The 25,000-nt window shown below is 44.9% G+C and overlaps 1 protein-coding gene and 1 pseudogene across 3 annotated transcripts in view; both read left to right on the plus strand.

The window, feature by feature from the left end:
* eIF5B (eukaryotic translation initiation factor 5B) overlaps window positions 1–25,000 on the plus strand; it is a 134,880-nt gene that overhangs the window by 51,196 nt on the left and 58,684 nt on the right. The window contains exons 3-6 of one of the 3 annotated variants that reach the window (XM_068356709.1): window positions 1–370; window positions 413–1,893; window positions 19,698–19,821; window positions 23,252–23,419. The exon at window positions 1–370 is cut by the window's left edge and continues 350 nt beyond it. The exons of 1 other annotated variant lie outside the window; for it this stretch is intronic. In XM_068356709.1, coding sequence (XP_068212810.1) covers window positions 1–370; window positions 413–1,893; window positions 19,698–19,821; window positions 23,252–23,419 — 2,143 coding nt within the window. Of the gene's footprint in view, window positions 1,894–19,697; window positions 19,822–23,251; window positions 23,420–25,000 lie in introns of all 3 variants that reach the window. One more of the 3 variants, XM_068356707.1, reaches the window with a different exon arrangement.
* Window positions 15,065–15,183, plus strand: LOC137626364 (5S ribosomal RNA; annotated as a pseudogene).

Consider the following 25,000-nt stretch of genomic DNA (forward strand, 5'->3'; position numbering starts at 1 on the left):
GGAGGTAAAAAAGAAAAATAAAAAGGAAGAAAAACCTAAACCTGTTGCAGAAGATAAAAAGAAAGGGAAAAAAGGAAGAAAGAAGAAGAATGATGAAGAAGATCTTGACCAAATATTGGCTGAGCTAGAACTCGAGTACAAAGGGGAAAAACCAAAAGAAGAGTCGGTTAAAGAAACTTCAGAGGAACCACCACCAGTGGAAGAGAGCTCGAAGAAAAAGAAAAAGAAAAAAAAGGAAGCTGCTACAGAATTGGAAAAAGCCAGTATTCCTTCTGCTCAAGAGGAGAGTGTTGATTTGGTAGAGAAAACTGTCCCTGTAACAGAAAAGGGTGCTCCGGCCACCGAGAAGGCTGCTCCAGCCACCGAGAAGGCTGCTCCAGCCACCGAGAAGGCCGCTCCAGCCACCGAGAAGGCTGCTCCCGCAGCAGATGACGTTCCACCATCGGCAAAGAAAGATACGACAGCACCAGCAGAACCCATGGAAGTTGATGTAGCGAAACCTACTGAAGCTGCTAAAGATGATGCTACTGATAAGGCAGAAGAGCCTGCAGCAGAGCCTTCTAAAGCAAAGAAAAAGAAAAAGAAAGCTAAGGATACAGCAGCACCTGCTGATGATGACTCTAAAGAAGGAACCCCAGCTCCAGATGAAGTAGGAGAAGGTGGAGCTGATGAAGATGGCACTGGAAAGAAGAAAGGCAAAAAGAAGAAGGAAGCCGAAGAAGATAAAGATGCCCGTAAGGGTAAACCTAGTAAGAAAGCCCTTGCTGCCATGCGTGAAATACTGGCAAAGCAAAAGGAAGAAGAAGAAAAGCTGAGGAAGGAGGAAGAAGAAAGACAAAAGAAAGAGGATGAACGATTAAGGCAGATTGAAGAGGAGAAAAGACTTGAGCAAGAAAGGAAAGAAAGACGAAAACAAAAGGAGAAAGAACGAAAGGAAAGGCTAAAAGCTGAAGGAAAGCTACTAACTCCCAAACAAAAGGCTGATATGAAGAGAGCCCAGCAAATGTTAGAGCATCGTAAAGCTCTAGGTCTGGCAGTCCCTGAGGTTGGTGAGAAAAAGCCCCGTCCTGGTACCAGAATTAAACCTAAGAAAAAGAAGGATCAGGAAACAGCTCAGGAAGAGTCTGAGCCATCACCACCACCTGCAGTAGAAGAAAAGTCTGGAGAGGAGGAAAAACCTGAGGAGCAAGAACCTGCTCCTCCTGTTGAAGAAGTGAAGGTAGAAGAGGTCAAGGATGCATGGGATGAAACATCTGACGAAGAAGAGGATGATACTTCGGAAGCCACTGAAAACAAAATGGCTAATAATGTAAGAAAACCAGATGATGATGATGATGACGATGATGATGACGATGATGAAGATGATAGTGCAGAGAGTGAGTCTGAGGATGAGTCCGTGGAAGAGCACAAAGGGGAAGCAGAAAAGAGAAGACGTAGAGCCATGGATCGAATGTTGAAACGCAAGGAAGAAAATCTTAAGAAACTTGATCCAGAAAATCTACGTGCCCCAGTTGTTTGTGTTCTTGGTCACGTAGATCATGGTAAGACGAAAATATTGGACAAGTTAAGAAGGTCAAATGTCCAAGAGGGTGAGGTTGGCGGTATTACTCAACAGATTGGAGCTACTAATGTACCAGCATATGCAATAAAAAAACAAACGCATATGGTGAAAGACTTTAATATGGATGAAATGAAATTTCCGGGTCTTCTCATCATTGACACCCCTGGTCACGAATCCTTCCGAAATCTTCGTTCTAGAGGTTCATCTTTGTGTGATATTGCTATTCTTGTTGTTGATATAACACAAGGTTTGGAGCCACAGACCAAAGAATCTATTAGCCTTTTAAGAAAAAGAGGAACACCCTTCATAGTTGCACTTAACAAGGTTGACAGGTATGGTCATGCAAGACACATTTCTTTGTTTATACTTAATGGTATGAATTTATTACCCAAGACTTTTCCTAAAAGAATTTGTCAGTTTGAAGATTTGATTGTTTTATTAGGAGAATGGTAATTTTAATTTTTCAGTAAGTAATACCCAACATTCATTGTGCTATACTTTTTCCAAATACAGCTTGGTCGACAAACTCAAAATTAGAGTAATAGTTGTAGGGTTGTATGCCTAGGCCCCATATCTCTTACCTGGAGAACTACTCTTATACTAAATGACTGCCAATGGAAGTTATTTCAAAACAGTCCTCAAGTTTTTAACTTGATACTCATATGTACTGTATCAGTCTAAGTCTCCTGTAAGATATGCATGCCAGCTGAGGCAGAGTGTCCAGGATTACAGTACTGTATGCTGTAGAGTCAGAGTACAATGATCTCCTAGATCAGATAATATATTTTTTAGATTTAATAAATATCGGATTAGAAATGCGCAAAAGTAAGGGAGGAAAGCACATCCTCACTGAGTGTAGGGATCTCGCAGATCAAATAGTAAAATAGTATTAAATTTGATGAATGTGAGATTATACAGAGCAAGAAAAAAGTGAAGGGAGATGAGCATGATACTTCCTGTTAATCAGAGGGTAGCCAAGTTAATAAATATTCCACTTGATGTTGCTATTCCCTTGCTTACTTCAAGTAAATGACCTTTTAAATGTTTTATGATATGCCAATTATTCATTCTTGGGCTCTCTCCCTTCAAATCTCAAATATCCCTTACTTGTCCTCCAGATAATTTCCTGGCCTCTCATCTTTAGAGTTTTAGCTTTTACTGGAAGAGCAAATACCAGGAGGGAGTATAAGGTAGACATATCTCAAGCCTCCCAAAAGGACAGACAATTTGGCTGTTTTTATTTTTCAAGTAATTAAACTTGCACCAGCTGGATCGAGGTAGTTAATCTTGGTTTGCGAAGATATGCATTCAAAGAGGATTTTGACGTGTTTCTATAATTGTAGAGGAAACTTGTTTGCTTGTAGATTGCCTGGCACAGTCTCTTGCAACACCACAGCCTGCAACGAGGTAAGTTAGTGTAATTATTTAGTGCTCCCTTAAATTTTGATTAATGTCATCAACAGTGGAAAATTTCGTTAACAATTTCTATTTCAGAAGGAGTAGATGGTTTTAAAATTGTTTTAAAGACTCGCATTTGTTCAAAACCGTTTACAAGTGCACACCTGTTCTCTATAAGCTCAGCAAACTCTAAGCCTTGTACTATGATAGTGCTAATTTCCATCTCTCCAAGGTAGATGCTAATTTGAATAGGCTTCACTAGGAGTATGCAAGGAGATTGTGCCTAGCTAGCCCTCATGCATAAAAGGTTCAAAGATCACTCATGAGTGGCAGAGGTAAGGGACATATGATTAGTTTTCAAACCTCCTCTCCTATGTGTTCCAGCAAACCCCCCATTGTAAGCTCACAAGGACATTGAGGTTGCAGACAGTACTAGAAATGATTTAGCTTAAGTGCGGCTCGAACTTCTGTTCAAGAGATTGTGAGACAGATTTTGCCAATAGGCTACTACATATGGTCTTTGCTGTGTCCTTCTTCAACTTTCTTTCTCACTTCCTTTCTTGCTAATCACTATCCAACTTCTAAACTTTGTTTTACTACTAGTATTCACCTCTGCAATTGTGAGGTGAGGATTCCCTGTGGATGTATAGGGGCACTGAATGGCCTTCCAAGGGCCAGTGCCAGCCTTTTGAACCAAATTCATATATCCAGTCCAATCTTGTGGTCTTGTTTTGTGAATTCCAGGCTTTGGCAATGTGGAACGTCTGGGCTTGCCGCAGCATAGTACATCAAGTGCTAATGTTTTTTTGTGGTAGATTTCTCGCAACACCTCAATTCTTTTGCTGATTGTTGCAAGACTGATGGAACTCTCACAGTTGGCACATACAACTGTTGCAATTCTGCATCGAGCTGTAAGTGGCTTTAGTGCCGCGAAACCACTCAATGATTGCGCCCATAACACTTTTGATTTTTAGTATAGATATAGTGCTTTCAAATTTTGCAAAAATAGGTCCATGGTTACTTAGAAAGGGGACAATTTCTGCTTGTCAGTCTACTTATACAGTAGCAGAAAGCTTTGGTTAGTAGGTTGTGGGAAATGTTATGAAATCAAATTCCCCTTGGCTGTCATCAGATGCTTTAATCTTGGGAGTAGAGCCTGATTCTGTGGCTAAGTAAGCCTCACCATCAATTTTCTTTATAGGTTGGGCAGAATCCCTGAGTAATACTAGATACAGTAGTATATACAGTATAATTCTATAGTAGCAGCTGATCCATACCAACCTTTATTGTGGCCAAGACTTCTATGCCCATGAGAAAGAAGTTGAATAAGTCAGCAAGAAAATGGGTATGAATTTTTCACAGCCAGTCTAGCTTCTTTCATATTTGTCATTGACTATAAATGTGAAACGGCCAAATCGTACTGCACTGGTGAGATTCTTGTGAGGGCCTCCGTGCGGATGATCTCAACTCCTCTCTATTAATATTAGAGATTTCAGAATAGATTCCTATGGAGAGAGACAGAAATATTGGAAGTCTATCTATTGTTTTATTTTGATGAAGCTTACCTCTAGGTCCAATAACATATATTTACAAATTGCAAAGCTTTGACTTTTAAGAAAACAATTTCTTTACATAACCCTCTTCTTTAGGGTTTGCCAGTGTCGGACCCCCAACCTAGGGGAGAAGCACCTGACAGGTGCTCCCACCCTCCCTACCTAGGGTTTTGGTCCTCGTGTTATATCGCCAGAGGGCCTATTTTTCTGTGTCATTATTTTTCCAAATAAGGTTTAAGGTTCACCATACAGTATTTCTTTGCAGTTGTTTTATTGGTATGGCTATTTAGGTATCTTTAGTGGCATAAATGATATTTTTTATTAATTTCAACACAAAGCTTTTGGCCACTTGATTGCCTTGCCATTGCATAGGATCTATGCTTCCTAGAATGTCAGCAATTGAATTTAATATTGAGTTTGTCTTCTCCATCGATATTTTGATCACAGGATTTAGTTTAGTGATTTTATTTATTAGTTAACATTAGTTAGGTAGCTGTGTCCACTCAAAGATCTTGCTGGTAATATTCTGATTACCTTGAGCTGGAATACCCTTCTCCGGAGAAGGGTATTCGCCACCATTCCTGATGGTTGCATAATTTTTGGGGGAAGAAACTAGTCCTTTGGTAGTGGCTCAGATTCATTCTTCTCTTCTTTCAATTTTTCACTTCATTACTGGTGAGTGTAGTTATTGTAAATTGAAATAAACTGCCAGTGTCATATATTTACTTACATATTTTATATATCATTTACCCAACATCTTGGGTTCTTGAATGATGCCATTAAGAGATATTGTAAGTAAGTTTGGTAATCATTCATTAGCCCTGACATCACAAGGAGTTATTTTTGTGTGAGCCACAATTTATGACAGGCTAGTTCTAAATATTATATCTACTTTTCTAATTATTTGGTACTTTTTGAATGGCCAAAAAGTAAATACCTGTATGTGTATTGAATGACACATTTTTTGTGATGGCGATTGAGGATAGATCACACTTGGTTAATTCAGTTTTTTATGCGTAAGGTATATTTTTGTATAGATTATCTAGTACCTCTCTTTATTAGGCATTTTACAATATATGAAGATATAAGTTCATTAGAAGAAATATATGAAACCATAATGTGGACAGGGAATTTTAAAGTGTTCGAAAGGGAAAGGGTTGCAATATCATATGAAAGCTGCCATTTAATAAGTTTGCGGTAGTATAGTATGAAATGAGTTACAGTATCCTTTAATTCCATGGTCTGCAACAGTCTGTCTCTCCTATACTGCCAATCTTTGGAATTTAAATTTGTATCCATTTTTATCAAGTTGTTTTGTATTTTCCTGTTGTTTCAGATATAAGTCAATTGTTACAGTTAGGTTAATCCTGACGTTTCCTTTGTCTTATTTTTTCCTATTTATTAGGTTTGTACCAGACAAGGTCATTGGGTTGTATTTCTCAGCCTCTGAAATTAAATAATTGTCCAGCTTTTCCATGTATGAAGCTCTGCTCCTGTCATCTAAGGCTAGAGGGTGGCCTACTGCTTCTGTTATTAAAAGCTATTGTATGGCCTACTCTAAATTCCCCCTTCTTCTTAGACTGAAATGTGCAAGCTTGACATAGGTGAGGGCTGCCTCTTATAAATCTAGTAGTAATTATCCCGTCTGGTCTTCTATAATATTGTGAGAGAATGAAGAAATCCATTTTAGCTGTAGTCAAAATCATTTGTGCTTGATTTTCCAGGGTAGGGGTAGGGGTTGTATGAATCAGATTTTTACAGTAAGGCAGATATGCGAGAAATATTTAGCTAAAGGTAAGGAGGTGTATGTTGCGTTTATGGATCTGGAGAAAGCGTATGAAGAGTTGATAGGGAAGCAATGTGGAATGTGATGAGGTTATATGGAGTTGTTGCAAGCAGTGAAAAGTTTCTACAAAGGTAGTAAAGCATGTGTTAGGATAGGAAATGAAGTGAGTGATTGGTTTCCGGTGAGAGTGGGGCTGAGACAGGGATGTGTGATGTCACCGTGGTTGTTTAACTTGTATTTGTTCCGCACCCTCCAAGACGTGACGAACACCAACCGCCCGGAACGACGTACAGCCCTCGTCTGCAAGGAGCTAGCCCGCTTTAATGTTGATGTGGCGGCTCTTAGCGAGACCAGACTACCCGAAGAGGGCAACATCAGGGAAGCTGGAACAGGCTACACCATCTTCTGGAAAGGCAAGGCCCTAGAGGAGCCTCGCATCCACGGTGTCGGCTTCGCCATCCGTTCCCAGCTAGTTCAGCAGCACAACCTCGCTCCCAAGGCCATCAGTGAGCGCCTGATGACTGTCTGCATCCCCATCACGCGGGACAGACATCTCACCCTGATCTCTGTATACGCCCCGACTATGACCTCAACCAATGATAACAAAGCTGCCTTCTACACCCAGCTCGACCGCACCATCCAGGCAGTGCCCGCCAATGACAAGCTCATTGTGCTTGGCAACTTTAATGCCCGAGTAGGCAAAGACCATCGCCTGTGGGAGGGAATCATCGGCCGCCATGGCATTGGAAATTGCAACGCCAATGGCCAACTCCTACTGGGTCTGTGTGCAGAACACCAACTTGTGGTAACCAACACCATCTTCCAGTTACCAAAGCGACAAAAGACCACATGGAGACACCCACGGTCTAAACACTGGCACACCCTGGACTACGTCCTGACCAGAGCCAGAGACCGAGGAGACGTCCGCATCACCCGATCCATGCCCGGAGCGGACGACTGCTGGACGGACCACAGACTCCTCATCTCCCGACTCTCCGTGACGACCCTACGACCACCCAGAAGGGCACCTGACAGCGTACCACACCAACGCTTTGATTGTAGTAAGCTCCGCAACCCACAGGTAGCACAGAACTACAAGGAGGCCTGCGAACAATACCTCGCAGACCCTGTGGGTCAGGCCACTGTCGAGCACCACTGGACCACCCTCAGAAACGCCATGGCCCGTGCCGCGGAGGAAACACTAGGCTTCACCACCAAGAAACGGCAGGATTGGTTTGATGAGAATGATGCTACCATCTCTCTTCTCATTGAAACCAAACGACAAGCACGCCTGACTTTGGAAAACCAACCAACAGCAGCTAACAAATGTGGTCACAAGGTGGCTGAAGCTGGTTGCCAAAGAGGTATCCGTGAAGCCCAGAACACCTGGTGGCAAAGAAAAGCTGCAGAAATACAGAGTTTCGCTGACCAACGTGACCTGCGCAGCTTCTATGCAGCAACAAAAGAAATATTCGGTCCCACACGGTCATCAGTGGGCAGCCTGAAGGACACGGATGGGGCCACGACCATCACCGACAGCGAGGGCATCCTGGCCAGGTGGAGGTCTCACTTTGAGAACCTCCTCAATGACCAACCAGACACCCCAGACGATCTCCTGCGAATGACCCCGCAGCATCCCGTCCGTCACTGGATGGCACTACCACCCTCCATCCATGACTTCAACAAGGCCCTGCAGCGCATGAAGCCCGGCAAAGCCCCAGGGCCAGACAACATCCCGTTGGAGCTCCTCACTCACGGTGGCCCCGGCTTGAGGAACCGTTTGATGCTCCTTATACTGAAAATATGGGAGACCAAGACCACCCCCAGTGACTTCCGCGATGCAAACATCACTACCATCTTCAAGAAGGGAGACAGGGAGAACTGTAACAACTACCGGGGAATATCACTACTAAGCATCGCGAGTAAGATTTTCGCTCGGATTCTCCTTGACCGCCTCCTTATTCTCGCAGAAGACGTCCTGCCAGAGTCCCAGTGCGGCTTTCGACCTTCCCGCGGGACCATAGACATGATCTTCTGTGCGCGACAACTACAAGAGAAGAGCCTCGAACAACAACAGCCCATAATGTTCATCTTCTGGGATTTGAAAAAGGCCTTCGACAAAGTACCTCGACCTGCCATGTGGGCTGTCCTCAAAAGATATGGCTGCCCACCCAATTTTGTCAAGCTGTTGCGTGCCCTCCGTGACGGAATGGTTGGGAGAGTCTGCCACCAGAACTCTCTTTCAGACCCATTCCCCATCAACGGCGGCCTGAAGCAGGGCTGTGTTCTGGCCCCGACGTGTTTCTCGCTATACACCGCAGCAATGCTCAACGAGATTCCCCCAGACACACCCTCAGTCGACCTACGTTTCCGCATGGATGGAGGCGCTTTCAACCTCGCTAGACTCCGCGCCAGAACCAAGACCACCTTGTGTGCAGTGCGAGAACTGCAGTATGCTGACGACAATGCCACCCCAGGTCAGACGGCAGAGGACCTGCAGTCGTTAGCTGATGCATACAACTCTGCCTACGAACGTTTTGGGATGCAAGTCAACTCAGACAAAACCAAGACCCTCGTCCAACATCCACCAGGACTGATGCTCCCCAACTTCAATACCACAGTGAATGACCAACCGTTAGAACAGGTGGACCAGTTCACCTACCTAGGGAGCATTCTAACATCAGCTCCCACAAGCAAAAAGGACGTGGAGAACTGGATCAGGGCAGCCCACTCCGCTTTTGGCCGACTCAACCGCCGCGTATTTAACAACCACGCACTGACAATGACCACCAAAATAATGGTGTTCAGGGCAGTAGTCCTCTCCACGCTCCTGTATGCATGTGAAACATGGACGCTATATAGTAACGATCTTAAAAACCTAGAACGCTTCCATCAAATGAAACAGAGGCAGATCTTGAAAATCCCCTGGGAGAGCCACACCACCAACATTGAAGTCTTAGAACGTGCCTCGCTGTCCAGCGTGGAGGCCACCATCATCCACCACCGCCTCCGCTGGATAGGACACGTGCATAGGATGGATCCATCTAGGCTCCCAAAGAAAATATTCTACGGAGAACTGACCCAGGGCACCAGACCACGAGGAGCCCCAAAAATGCGCTATAAAGATCAACTAAAGCGCACCCTGGCTCTAACTGACATTGATCCTTCCTCATGGGAAGAAACTGCCAGGGACAGGAAAACCTGGAGGAGTACAGTACACCATGGCACCGTGGACTTTGAGGAGAGGAGGAGACAAAATGAGGAGGCTAGGAGGAGAAGAAGGAGAGAGCGATTAGAACAGCCCCGCCAACCACCTACCCTCCCTTGTGAACACTGTCCGCGACTCTTCCACCACAGACTAGGACTTAACAGCCACATCAGGCATAAGCACCCACCCCACAGATAGGAGGCTGATGGCTAACGACAGAACCCAATACTCGGACACGAGTGGGCGCCGACGACGACGATTTGTTCCGTAACCGAAATACAAACCACGCTATTTACATTGGGTTTACCTTTTAGCGCAGGTGAAATGGCGAGCCATTAGAATTTAACGAGGGTGTATTACCCCCGCGTTAGATAGCGAGGGGGGGGGTAGGGGAGTGGTAGCTAGCTACCCCTCCCCCCCCTCACACACCGGTGAAGCTCTCTTTCACTTTTGGCTCGGACTGGGACAGACGTCTCTGTCTTTGTCCTCGCTTGGCAGCCATTGTTTGTTTTGTCTTTACTTAATCACTTACTTTTCTTTTACTCAATATATATGTAAACAGTTTTTCATGTTTGTATATATATTTGAGTATAGAAATTAGTAAGTTTCCTTTTCAGAGTTGTGTGTGTAGTGTACGATATCTCCGTGGAGCCCTCGGCAGTTTAGGCCACCACGGTGTAATTTTATGGGTTGCGGTCGAGTTTGACTTCGGTCTTTCTCTCTCTCTCTCTCTTGAGGTCGTTCACCCTTTTACTACGTTTACTACTCCCCTTGTAGCTTCCTTCCCGTGTGGGGGGGGGGGTTGCTATGCCGTACGTTTTGTCTCAATTAGTTTATGAATCTAATTGTATTTGTTAATTTTTCAGCTTTGTAGAACGATGGTGTTCATTCATTTTTAAATTACATAATTACATAGGTTCATAATTATAATTGTTATAATTCTGTTTTGGTTACAGCTCTCCTTCCTTGAGTGTAAGTGGTTGTGAGGGCACGTGCCTGTTGTGTAATTCTTGTTTCCTTTCCCTTGGGATTCCTCTTCGGAGCCTTCCCGGGGGAATGAATGTGTACTAATGATTTTTATTTTATTTTTTTACAGTTACTGATCTAGTTCGTTTCTGTAATATGGCAACGGTGTGAGGTGTCTTGTTGAGGCCTGGGGATTCGGCTGTTGCTGCCTCCCCTTTGGATTTTCGTCAGGGGCGTGTCTCCTGCTACTGGAAGTACTCCCGTGATGATTGACAGCTCTCCAGTTCATTTTAGAACTCTCAGGAGGCTTGCATCCTTGGGTGGGTAACTTTTTTTCCGAGGGAAGTTTTTCCTGTCCAGGCTTGAGTTTTTCCCCTTTTGGGGGGTTCTTCTCTTGCCTTTTTTTCATGCGACTATGCTCTTGGTGCTGAGCGGTCGCACCTGCAGTTTTGCTCAAGGGGCTATGCAACTGCAGGAGCCCCTCTTCAGAGGATTGCTCCTTTTAGGTCACTGGCTGACCAGTCTCTTCTACGAAGTGTTTCTCTTTCGTTTGCGAGAGAGTACACTCATAGAGACTCCTCTTCGGAGGATTCTTCTGCTGCTGTTGCTGTTGGCCTCCTTCGCTGTAAGGCTCACCGTTGGCCTCGTCGTAAGGGCCTCTCATCTCCCTATAAGGGTGCTAAGAGGCGCCTTTTTGAATCTCCGTTTGCAACCTACAACTCCTTCTTCTTGATCTTCCGCCCCTGGTGCTGATGGACAGCAGTCTGACCACGTCTTCCGACGGGCAACGGTCTTCCCGACGAACAACGGTCTTCCGACGGACATCAGTCTCCCGGCGGACAGACAGCGGTCTCCCGACGGACATCAGTCTCCCGACGGACAACGATCCCTTCGGGGCAAAGAGTTGCCTCCCACGGGGGTTCTTCCCTTGCGTGTCAGGGTTCCCCTGCGCCGCCTTCTGCTCTCCTGCTCCTGCTCAGTGTTAGCGCACAGGCGCTCTCCTGCTCATCAGCGCTTTCCTGATCGCTAGCGCTCTCCTGTTCGCCAGCGCTCTCCTGTTCGTCAGCGCTCTCCTGTTCGTCAGCGCTCTCATGATGATCATTTCTGCTGTTCCTGTTAGTTCCTGTTACGCGCCCTGTGCGCCCACGTTCGCCCTCGCAATCTAGAACTTCGGTTCAGGTCTGGGTCAAGGACTCCTCTTCTACGCGCAGGCTTCCACGCGTTGCCTTCTGCTCGTCAGCGATCACCAGCTCGCCAGCGACCTTAGACGCGTCAACGTTCACCTGCTCGTCAGCGATCTCCTACGCGTCAACAATCGCCATCGATCTGCCACGCGTGTCAGTTCCCCTGACCACCATCAGTAGCGATCTAGCGCTCGCGTGCTGTGGACCACGATCTCCGGTAGCTGAGTCTTGCCGTAGATCTTCCTCCTGCTTGCCAGCGCTCACCTTTACTTCTGTCCTTCTGTGCGCCAGCTTTCTTCATTTGCCAGCGCACATCTGCGCGCCCTTCTTTGCCACACACCAATGGGTGCCAACGGTTTTCTGACCATCTAGGATCGCCTGATTAACAGCTTGCTTCAGCGCTCACCTTCCTGATGCACCTGCGCGCCTTCTGTTAGCGCGATGCGCGCTAACCATCACTAGTCTCACTCGCGTTGGCAATCGCCTACGCGCCCGCGCTATTCTTCTCCTGCGCTCTAGCGTTTTGTTAACGCACCACCGCTCACCAACGCGCCGTCACTTGCCGACACTCCATCGCTTGCCGACGCGCCATCGCTTGCCAACGCGCCTTCACTCTTCTACGGGCTATCGCTCGGCAGAACGCGCCATCGCGCGCCTACGCGTCATCGGTCTCCCGACCGTCTGTGCTCACCCGCGCGACCGCACGCCCACGTGCCTGCACGCCTACGCTCATGCGCGACCGCGCACATGCTCTCCAATGTTCGCCCGCGTGCGAACTAACGGTATTCCGTCGGGCGCACGGACGGACGGTGTTCCGTCGCGCGGACGGACGGTGTTCCGTCGCGCGGACGGACGGTGTTCCGTCGCGCGGACGGACGGACGGACGGGGTTCCGTCGCGCGGACGGGGTTCCGTCGCACGGACGGACGGGGTTCCGTCGCGCGGACGGACGGACGGGGTTCCGTCGCGCGGACGGACGGACGGGGTTCCGTCGCGCGGACGGACGGACGGGGTTCCGTCGCGCGGACGGACGGACGGGGTTCCGTCGCGCGGACGGACGGACGGGGTTCCGTCGCGCGGACGGACGGACGGGGTTCCGTCGCGCGGACGGACGGACGGGGTTCCGTCGCGCGGACGGACGGGGTTCCGTCGCGCGGACGGACGGACGGACGGGGTTCCGTCGCGCGGACGGACGGACGCACGGGGTTCCGTCGCGCGGACGGACGGACGGACGGGGTTCCGTCGCGCGGACGGACGGACGGGGTTCCGTCAACCGGACGGACGGACGGGGTTCCGTCGCGCGGACGGACGGACGGACGGACGGGGTTCCGTCGCGCGGACGGACGGGGTTCCGTCGAGCGGACGGACGGACGGACGGACGGACGGACGGATGGACGGTCGAGGTTCCGTCGCGCGGACGGACAAACGGACGGGGTTCCGTCGCCCGGACGGACGGACGGGGTTCCGTCGCGCGAACGGACGGACGGGGTTCCGTCGCACGGACAGACGGGGTTCCGTCGCGCGGACGGACGGACGGGGTTCCGTCGCGCGGACGGACGGACGGGGTTCTGTCGTGCGGACGGACGGACGGACGGGGTTCCGTCGCGCGAGCCGACGGTGTTTCTTCGCACTAACGTCGGCTTAATTCATGCAGTATCCATTGCTCGCCTATGGGTTATCGCTCTCCGACCACCAGTTCTCGCCCTTCCTACCATGCTCGCCCTTCCTACCACGCTCGCCCTCCTTCTGCGCTCCTTCGCTCACCTTCTTTTGCGTTCCTGCGTGTCCGCGCATGGGCTCTTCCACGTTCGCCCACGCGCAAATCATTGATTTACCATCGCGCGAGCTCCAGGGCGATTGCGACCGCGATTCCCATTGGGGTTTTCGCAGCATGGCCAGCCTGGCGAGTCTTCTGGAGCGTATTTCCAGAACACGGCCTCACCCCGTAAACGCAGAGCATGGCACATGGAAGAATAAGAAGAATCTTCAGGGAGGTCTGAGCAACATTCTTCTTTCCAGAATCTGGGTTAGCCCTTCCCCGTCATTCCCTGGAAGGATTTTTGGCGGGGGGCTTTCTGTTCGAGATTTCTCCATCGGCCAAGGGGTGACTGTTTACCCCTTCCTCTTCTCCATCTCGCGAAGGGGCTTACTAGGTCCTTTCCCTCCTCGGTTACGACCCGAGGTTTGGTTCAAGGAAGCTACAGGAAGGTCATGGGTACTTTCCTCCTCTCGGGCTCAAGCACCTTGGCGTTTCGTTGTCAAGTATCGAACTTGCGGGCAAGCTTGATGTTGGACCATCTGGACGCAATGACCGAGGGCTTCCTTTCGGGTGTCTCATCCGTGGATGTCGGCAACCTCAGACACCCTTCCATCCTTGAGAAGAGTTTGTTTGTGCCCAAGGACAGAGACATAGACAGCGGCTGTGCGGAGGAAGTCAACTTCCGTTTTCACTCCTCCAAGGCGCTTTCTTCCAAACCCAGCAGGGCTCCAGCGCCTCTTTCTTTCAGCCACGTCGGCATAAGTTATCGGACCGGCTACGACAACTGAGACAAGGTGTCCAATTGCAGTTCCCTCCTGTCAGGAACAGATGGCACGGGAGGCTCTCCCGGGGGGGGGGGGCATAGTCCTAGAGGGAGAGGTAGCGTTCACGAACTCTAGGATTGCAGGTTTCACGCTGGGAGGATGCCTAAGATTACTCATCCGGATGACAGCTTCCCAATGCCCATTCCTGCACGATCTCTGATCAGCCAAGGATATCGCGCCTGCCGTCTCTGTCAGCGAATTCAGTGTCTCTGAACCTCTATGCCATAGGGTCGGCAAGAGTTTGCCCGTTTGGGCAGAATGATCCATGCCTTAGGAGAAGGTCCTCCATAGGATCATCGACGGCTTCACCCCCGGCTTCTTCAGTCGATCCTTTCTTGTAAGAAAGTATCTGAGACGGGAGTTCCGTAGTCGACCTCTCAGCCCTGATCAAGTTTGTCGAACAAAGTTCGTCCAGCGTGGAACAGCAGAATCGATCAGACTGGTAACGAGGCGACAGGACTCCTTAGGGCCTGGATGGGAAGGACGGGTATTTTCAGTTTCCATTCCATCCATCTTCCAGGAAGCTCGTGGAATTCAGCCTAGACTGCAGGTATTCCTGCTTATGATGCAGTGTGGCTATCCCGCCGTGGCATCGCAGGTTTTTTTCCCCAGAGAACTCTCCCTGCTTTCCTCATGGCCGCTCAGGTGCAGGCTTCCGCCTCCTTCGCCTTTTGGAGGTCTGGTCAACTCCGGTAGGTCGGGTTTGACCTTCTTCAGCGCCGGGACAAGCTTCCGGATGCTTACCATGAGTGGGGGTTCATGGTATTTTGCTAGGAGCCTTCTCTTCTTCTGCCTCAACATCTGGAGTATCTAGCCATGATATTGAGACAACGGCCTTACCACGTTGGAAACCCCGCTTCTCGTCCGTCCAGCGAGGTTAAGCAACGTCGGTTCTGGTCGGTACTTGGATGGGTGACCACCTGGGGACGCCAGATTCTGTTGCCACCTCCTCCGAGCCTTTCCTTCAGTTGACTGTGGCAAGGCTGAGGAGAGTCGCAGTACCTGTTCTCAGTCAAGCAGAGCTTTCAGCCCTACCTTGGAACGTTTCCTAGTTCTCTTTTCCTCATTGACCCGTCTATAGTTCCGAACGGTCGCCTCAGGATAAGTTCCATGTGGGGCGGTCCAAGTTCCGGTGGTTTCAAAGCAACGATTAACCGGACTTTCTGACGTTTAGACCTGCAATGGGTGTTGACCTATGGAACCTCTTGATGGGAGTGGATATTTTCGTCCTTTCCCCACATTTTTTATGCTGTTCTCGGACTCGTCAAAGAAAAGGGGGGAGGCATGTTCCGGTCCAGGCCTATGGTCAGGACCTGAAGGATACCTCTCCATCATTCAGGCAGGCTTAGGGGCCGTAGTCTGGCCCCTCTACAGATCCTACAGCTCCTGCCGAGTCGCTCCGTGCGCGTCGACTTCATGATTCTGGCGTGTTCTAACCAGCAGGGGACGCATTTTCACACCTTCGCATCTTGCAGTAGATACCGAGATGATTTGAGATACTCTCAATACCACCATCGGCTCTCTCATTCCTGGCAGAGGAATGTTCTCTCCGACTATCCGAGCAGAGCCTCGTAGAGAGAGTGTACCTGGGGGTCTTTGGCCTTGAGTATCCAGCAAGTCCTGGTCTGGGGGACCTGATCGCGACAGCTTGGAGCCTCAAGCTTCCGCTGTTCTTCCCCCCAGTCTCAGACCCCGAGACTCTGGCAAGATGTATTTCGGTGATGGTGGGACAACATCGACGCCTGCGTCTTCCCTCCTTTGTTGTCTGTTGAGAATGGGTCTCAACAAGACCAGGTTGTCTGTCAACCTTTCAATGGCCTTGAGAGCTCCACTGGGACTATGCGCAGAACGGTTTCCGGACCCTCTGCTTCCCCTGACGGAACTCCCGGGAGAGCTTCTCCCACGGCACAGGCTACTCAAACAACCACACTGCAACATCTTTCACGAGCCGGGGCGTCGCTTCGGCTTCATGCCTGGAGACACTACGCCTCCTCCTCAAGAAGAGACAACCCGCTACAGTCGCGGGACGGAGGTCGCGTCATCTGCGATAGTCATCCGCAGGGGTCTTCCAGGCGAAGTGAAGAGTCTTCGGTGGTTGGTGTCGTGGGAGATATACCTCTTCCCTTGAGGCCTCTTCTCCAGCAATAACGATCTTATTCCCTTTCGGCGGGAGGAAACTCCTTTCCGCTCTCGGCAATGAAGCCTGTCGCTCAGCCTTTCCCTGATCTTCAGGCTTAAAAGGAATAACTTTATCCTTCCCGCTGGACCTTTCCTCGCTCATGCGAAGCTGCGAACGTCCCTGCCCTAGTCGGAGTGAGACCTCCAACTTGGAGCATGGCTTGGACTTTCTAGTCCCTTAAGAGATCTTCTCAAGACCCTTTATGACAGGCCTCTGATCGTATTCCGTCTTGGGTCTCCTGCTCACTCTGGCCGCGGCCAGTGTGTAAGCAATCTTCTTGGTCTCGTACGACTCCGCCCTTTCTAAGGAATAGGGGAAGGCAACATTCAGGTTCGCTCCTGAGTTGTTGGCTAGACTCAGAATCTTGGGGTCCCATCCCTTCGGTCCAATTCCTTCAAGATTTCGAGTCACCATTCTGTATCTGATGTCCCAAACCCTTCTTCTTGCCAGTAAAGGAATCGAGAGATTAGCTTTGGGAACAGCTGCAGTTTTTCCTCAGTTGCAGCCGGTTTGGGAGCACAAGAAGGACACAGGGGAGAGTCACCAGTATACCTCTTCAGCTCGGACTCAAGGACATTCATCTCGACCTGTCTCCAGACCCTCCCCCGTCACGTCGCCCTACAGCACGTTGTCGGATACATCACAACGTCCCTCGCCTTCGAGTAATACTACTCTGTGACGCAGGTGCTACAAGCTGGAGTCTGGAAGCGTCTAATGACCTTCGCAGCCCGCTTCCAGCAGGGCGTGACCCACAGGAGTTTCGATACGTTTTCTATCGCTCTGTGGTGGTTACACAACAGCTGGTCTAACTTCAGGCTCCTTTTTGGACAGGTAGCAGAAGGTTGAGGGCATTGTTATCAAGTTTTAGTCTGCATGAACGAAAGAAGTATGTCTCGCCCTTCTTTCTTCATTATCCCCTCTACGGGGAAGCAGCATCCTGGTCTCTGCATAGCTGACCTTGAACCTCTGCAGGTAAACCATGCTTCCTTGTGTTCCGAGTATTGAGTCAATACTGTCGCGTCCCCCATACCCTGACGAGGTGGTATTGGGAACGTCCTAACCCAGAGTTTCTTCTGGAACTCCAGGTCAACTGCCTAGGATGGGTCACACTTTTTCTTTCACACACAAGCTTATGTAGGCCACACGGTTCTTTGCAGAGCAAGGAACTTGTGAGGTGCAGGGACTCCTTTTCTCAAGTGCGACTCACTCGGATTCTGAGTCCCCGGGTAAAGCCAAAGCCAGTATGGCTGGGGACTTTCCACCCTACCTAAGGGGTAAGTCACCCAATGTAAATAGCGTGGTTTGTATTTCGGTTACGGAACAAATGAAAAATTCGAAGATAATTTGTATTTTTCCTAACCATACAAACCTTAGCTATTTATACATATTTGCCCGCCAGCCCTGTCCCCCAAGACAAGTCCTACCTCTAAGTGAAAGTGAGCTTCACCGGTGTATGAGGGGATGGAGGGGTAGCTAGCTACCACTCCCCTACCCCCCTGCTAGCTAGCGCGGGGGTAATACACCCTCGTCAAATTCTAATGGCTCGCCATTTCAGCTGCGCTAAAAGGTAAACCCAATGTAAATAGCTAAGGTTTGTATGGTTAGGAAAAATACAAATTATCTTCGAATTTGTCATGTTGATGGAGTGGTGAGAGAGGTGAATGCTCGAGTGCTTGGACGAGGATTAAAACTGGTAGACGAGAATAACCATGAATGGGAGGTAAATCAGTTGTTGTTTGCGGATGATACTGTACTGGTTGCAGACAGAAGAGAAGCTTGGCCGATTAGTGACAGAATTTGGAAAAGTGTGTGAGAGAAGAAAGTTGAGAGTTAATGTGGGTAAGAGTAAGGTTATGAGATGTACGAGAAGGGAAGGTGGTGCAAGGTTGAATGTCATGTTGAATGGACAGTTACTTGGGGTTTGTTGTTGCAGCAAATGGTGGAGTGGAAGCAGATGTACGTCAGAGAGTGAATGAAGGTTGCAAAGTGTTGGGGGCAGTTAAGGGATTAGTAAAAAATAGAGGGTTGGGCATGAATGTAAAAAGAGTTCTGTATGAGAAAGTGATTGTACCAACTGTGATGTATGGATCGGAGTTGTGGGGAATGAAAGTGACGGAGAGACCAAAATTGAATGTGTTTGAGATGAAGTGTCTAAGGAGTATGGCTGGTGTATCTCGAGTAGATAGGGTTAGGAACGAAGTGGTGAGAGTGAGAACGGGTGTAAGAAATGAGTTAGCAGCTAGAGTGGATATGAATGTGTTGAGGTGGTTTGGCCATGTTGAGAGAATGGAAAATGGCTGTCTGCTAAAGAAGGTGATGAATGCAAGAGTTGATGGGAGAAGTACAAGAGGAAGGCCAAGGTTTGGGTGGATGGATGGAGTGAAGAAAGCTCTGGGTGATAGGAGGATAGATGTGAGAGTGGCAAGAGAGCGTGCTAGAAATATGAATAAATGGCGAGTGGTTGTGACGCAGTTCCGGTAGGCCCTGCTGCTGCCTCCGATGCCTTAGATGACCGCGGAGATAGCAGCAGTAGGGGATTCAGCATTATGAAGCTTCATCTGTGGTGGATAATGTGGTAGGGTGGGCTGTGGCACCCTAGCAGTACCAGCTGAACTTGGTTGAGTCCCTTGTTAGGCTGGAGGAACGTAGAGAGTAGAGGTCCCCTTTTTTGTTTTGTTTCCTTTGTTGATGTCGGTTACCCCCCAAAATTGGGGGAATGCCTTGGTATATGTATGTATGTATTGATGACCTGCTCAGTTTTGTCTAATTAGGTAATGTTTTGATTTATTAAGGCTGCAAAGTCTATGTTGTGTAGTAATTGGAAGATAATATAAAAGAATATGTGGGTACTGTTCTTTTCATTATTAAAAGAATAATTTTGTATATGGGAAATTAAAAGTATAGTAGAATTTGGTTCAAGACTTTATTAGATAATATTTCTTATGAATTTTCATTTAAGTGATTCCTTGATTTGTGCTGTAGGACTAGCAAGTTCCAGTGAGAGTAAATAGAAATTGGTTTGTGAATAATTTATTACTTTCAGTGGCTTCTACAAAGTAAATGTCTAAGACCAGCCCTGACATTATGTTATGGCTTTTTTATGAGATCTCTCTTAAAATTTTCAAGGGCTTTCATGATTCAAATGTAAATCTAAATAAAATGCATTAGTATTTTTACTGAATGTTGCATTTAACATTAATATTCTTTGTACACTATTTGTAATTTGAAAATACAGTACTTCTGAGTCCTAAATCTAATGCTTTTATCTTTCTTGATGCAGAGTTTATGAGTGGGTGTCCCATCCGTCAAAAGATATTAGAGATATGATTACTCATCAGGAAGAACCGTCAAGAAATGATTTTGAGCGTCGTACGTCACAAATCATCCAGGGGCTAAGGGAAGAGGTAAAGTGTATTTTGAAGTGACGTTTTACATTACCCTTACATTTAACCGTGATGTATGTTCAAAAGAAATGTGTGATATGTAATAATAAATTAGGTATCTGTTATATGTGGTTAAGAGGAAAGCATAATTGCTAAATGAAAGGAGTACTGTACTTTGAAGAGTTACTAAATGAAGAAAACCCCAGAATAATAATAAGAGATGGAAACCCTCATGAAAGAATAGTCTAGAATATCAGCAGAGAAAATGTTGAGAAGGCACTGGATAAAATGAAGGGAGGGCAGTGGGACATGATAGAATACCAGGTGAAGTGTGGAAGTGTTTAGGAGAGGAAGGCATAGACATTTTATGGGATTTAATGACGAAGATATATTGCCAAGAAAGAAATGCCTGACGTGGAGAAATAGCTAAATGGTCTTGATCTACAATGGGAAGGGTGATGTACAGGAGTGTGGGAACTACATACAATGGAAACATGAGAGGATTATAGGAGGAAGATTGAGAATGGAAATAACTATTTGTGAAGAACAATTTGATTTTATCACAGGAAAGATAACAGTTGATGCAATATTTGCACTAAGGCAGACAGTAGAGAAATATAGAAAGAAACAGCAGGGACTACGTCTGGTTTTTATTGATTTGCAAAAAAAGTGTATGATAGGGTACCTAGGCAGGAAGTGTGGAGGTGCTTGAAAGACAGAAAAGTTTCTGAAAAATATGTCAGTATAATGAAAGATATGTATGCAGAGGCAACCACACAAGTAAGAAGCACTGTTGGAATTCTGGAGAAGTTTAGGGTGAAAGTTGCTCTCCATCAGGGTTCAGCTCTTAGTCCCTACATGATTGATGATGTGATGGATGTTATAACATTGAAAGTTAGAGAAAGAGGTGCCTTGGGGTGCAATGTTTCCTGATGACATTGTGCTAATAGATCTAACAAGAGGTGTCCAACTCAAGCTACAAAGATAGTGAAAAGAACTTTGAGACTAGAGGCTTAAAGATTAGGAGAACAAAGATAGAATATATGCGGACATGTAGAGAGAAATGGCAGGGAACAGTGAAATTAGACCAAGAAGACATAAAGAAGGTTGGCTCTTTCAAATATCTTGGTTCTATTATGAGCAAAAATGGGAACCTGGATGGAGAAGTCAGTCAGAATTCAGTGTGCATGGATGAATTAGAGAAAGTCATCCGGGATACTTTGTTATAGGATGATCAGTGTAAAGGTTAAAGGAAAGTTTTATTAAAGTATTGTTTTACCAGTCATGCTCTGTGGGTCAGAATCTTGGCCAATAAAGAAAGAGCAAGAAAGCAAAATGGAAGTGGCCGAAATGAGAATGCTTAGGTCGATGTGTGGTGACGTATGAAAAGATGATATCCAGAATGAATTGATCAGGGGGACAGTCAAGTATTAGAGGTTTCAAAGGAAGCTCAGGAAAGAAGACTGAAGTGGTTTAGTCATGACATGTGAGAAGATGAAAACGTAGGTGAAAGAGTTATGAACATGGTGGAGGGCGGAAGGAAGGGAAGGCCAAAGCTCAGCTGGAAAGATAAATTATAGAATGTCATGAAGGAAAAACACGGGAGATGGAGAAGGCAAACTACAAACATCAACCCCATATAGAAATGGGTAAAGCTGAAGGCAAAGAAGAAGAGTTATTTGGTTAATTTATGCATGAGTTAGTGTATGTATATTTAGATTGTGCTGTATACTGTATATGGTAAAAGGTAAATCATGGGGAGAAGGCTTAAAAATAGCAATGTTTAGCATCGTGCGTGTTTTACCCATGTTCAACCAGATATCTGAAGTCCTGTCATCATGTGTTCTTTATTGTAGATGGGTAAGACTGAAATGAAAGTTTTGGGAATGACATTAATCACCCAATAATCTAATCATTACAGGGTGTTTAAATGTTTTTATTACCAGAGCAGTATACAGTATCAGAAACTTTAAAAAGGAAAATTAAACTTTCACTTTATCATTTGATGTCTTGTTTCGATAAACACACTTATCATCACCAGCTCTTCCCATTATGGGGTTAGAAATGAAATGAGTTCTCTTCAAACTTTTATGTCCTGTGTTTTCTCTTCCTGAACTTTCAGCAGGGATGGGCCATCATATATCCTCTTTTTATTTTCTTTCTTTTCATAATTTTCTGGCTTTTCCTTCATGTGTTAGTCATGTCACTGTTTTTCCTAATATATTTCTGACTTACCCAAACTCTCGCGTATTCTAAGTCCTTTAAGTTTCAGCCGTTTTTCTAGCTTCTGGACGTAACATCTTTCTGCCAATTCCTCATTTGCAATATTCTTTATACCATACTCTAGCCACGTATCTTTACATTTCAAGGTCTCACCTTATCAAAATCTCTTCCTTTTTTTATAGTGCTCATGTTTCTGTTACCTAGAATAGTACAGGCCTTGTGAAGTCATTATAGTTCTTTACTTTCTCCTAACTATACAATTTTATTTAACATTGTTAAGACAGTCTCACCATTTAATCCATGCTGCAGCCATTCTCTTACTTAATGGTGTCTTCAATTTTAATTTTTTTGTGTTGAAGTATTCAGTTTGTAGATTGATCTGTCTTCTTGATCATCATTTATTTTAAACTACTGCAGTGTCATCGTTGACTTTGACAATCTAAAACGAATTTTTATTTGGATAAAATTCTAATTTTACACGTTTTTCAGTATATATTTCACTGCTATGATAACACTAAAGGACTTGGTGCCAGCACTTGGTATTTTCCCACTCATATCTTGTTGTTTTGAAGCATTTGCCAGGTCCACTGTATATAATGGGTTAAATAATGTACAGTACCTCCACTAAGTCAAGGAAAGTTTGTAGCACTTTCTACCTTTGTAATGTCTATATACAATGCAGTGTAACCTTCACATTTTGATAAGGTATACCTTCTGAAGTTTTTGTATTATAAAGATACCTTGTTTGGTAAATTTGTCTCTTTTCATTGAGGACCTACTCCCTTCTTTATTTGCAGATTATTCGCTTCCTTTTAAACCATCCCTTTACCATTCCATATCATTATAGCAATAATTCTAGGTATATTCTAATCCCATCTCACCCTTTTTTATTTTTTCACATGATGCACGCATTCATAATACCTGTAAATAACTCATTAATTTTATGTATCATAGTAATATTTGACATCTACTATCTATATGCTTCAAAGAAAACTAGTTAAAGTAAATAGACTAGAAACCAGCATTTCTATATACAGTATGGAATATTGTTAGTTGTAATATACTTTGATTCAATGTACATTGTAATGCATCACATTAAAGGACTATGTTTAAATATATTGAATTTTTATATTTTTAGTAAAATATGATATCATAACTTCAAATCCTGTTATTGATTAACATATTAATTTGGTAGTAAAGTAATATATGTATTGTTTTACCTTTTCAGAAACTGAACTCTGCCCTGTTTTGGGAAAACCCAAATCCTAAGGAATACCTCTCTCTAGTTCCCACTAGTGCCATTTCAGGAGATGGCATGGGTAATCTCATATCTCTTATTTGTAATTTGTGCCAACACCGTCTCAAGAAAAACTTGATATTCTCAGAAGAATTACAGGTATGTTGTAGTTTCATCTTGATGCAGTTATTACTGGAATAGCAAATGCTTATTGTCAATTTGAATATTATTTTTGACCACTTGTCTACTGTAGACTGCAGTCAACTCAACAGTTGCAAATTTCCTATAATTGGTTTGTTCCATAACTGGAATACAAACCACGCTATTTATTAGGGGTTATACTTTCGGCGGAGCTGAAATGACGAGCCATTAAAATTTAGCGAGGGTTAACTACCCACACCGCTAGTTAGCAAGGGGGTGAGGGGGGTAGCTTGCTACCACTCCCGTTCACACACTTGTAATTTAGCTCACATATATATATATATGTGTGTATATATATATATATATATATATATATATATATATATATATATATATATATATATATATATATATATATATATATATATATATATATTTATATATATATATATATATATATATATATATATATATATATATATATATATATATAATATATATTTTTATATATATATATATATATATATATATATATATATATATATATATATATATATATATATATATATATATAATATATATTTATATATATATATATATATATATATATATATATATATATATATATATAATATGTATATATATATATATATATATATATATATATATATATATATATATATATATATATATATATATATATATATATATATATATATATATATATATATATATATATACATACAGTAGGGTCCCGAATTATGCGAGAATTTGGTCGATTAATGACCTCGTGTAAATGGAAAATCGCGAATTTCAAAACACACAGCTAACAGAAATAATTCCATTGCGGCCATGGCAACCAGCAATTTGCCTATTCAAATGTGTTTACTACCCATTTCCAATACTTTCTTTGTACTATACTGTATTTCTTTATTATATCAAATTGTTCTTGTAAATAAATAAAACATTCAATATACTTTAAAGTTCTAATAACTTGAAAAATGGTTAAAATTACAACCAGGATAGGTGTAAACACCATATATTTCCCGTTATAACACAACCCAAAATACAGACAAATTTTAATGTTTGTCATACCTATTGTATAATACAACTGGTGAATAGCAAAACCATCACTCTATAGACTAGCTTGTTGTATGATTGAAAATCCAGAATTATCAAAATAAAGGCGATTTTATATCATGCGTTTCCTAAACACACTAAAAAGCACAATAGAAAACGACAACCAATGTTTTGTTTACGTTCATCTCTGATCACAACGAAGAAACAGACGCATTTATACATCTGTGTTTTTGAATTGACAGCAATTTTACCAAGTATAGATTATATGTTGAATTTGTTATTACCAATGTTCTAATTATTTTTTATTAGAACTTTCAAATAAATGAAATGAATGCCATTTATGAAATGTTTTTCTTTATGATGCCGCCTGAAACGGAAACCTTCCATTTGTTTACGCTCCATCTTCGATCATAATAAACAAACGAATGCATTAAACACACATGATCTAAGTCATAACTAATGATATTACAAACATTTAGTAAACATTATGTTATTACAAATATTTTACTTACCGTATCC

The sequence above is a fragment of the Palaemon carinicauda genome, chromosome 33, assembly GCF_036898095.1.
Source record: "Palaemon carinicauda isolate YSFRI2023 chromosome 33, ASM3689809v2, whole genome shotgun sequence".
Lineage (NCBI taxonomy): Eukaryota > Metazoa > Arthropoda > Malacostraca > Decapoda > Palaemonidae > Palaemon > Palaemon carinicauda.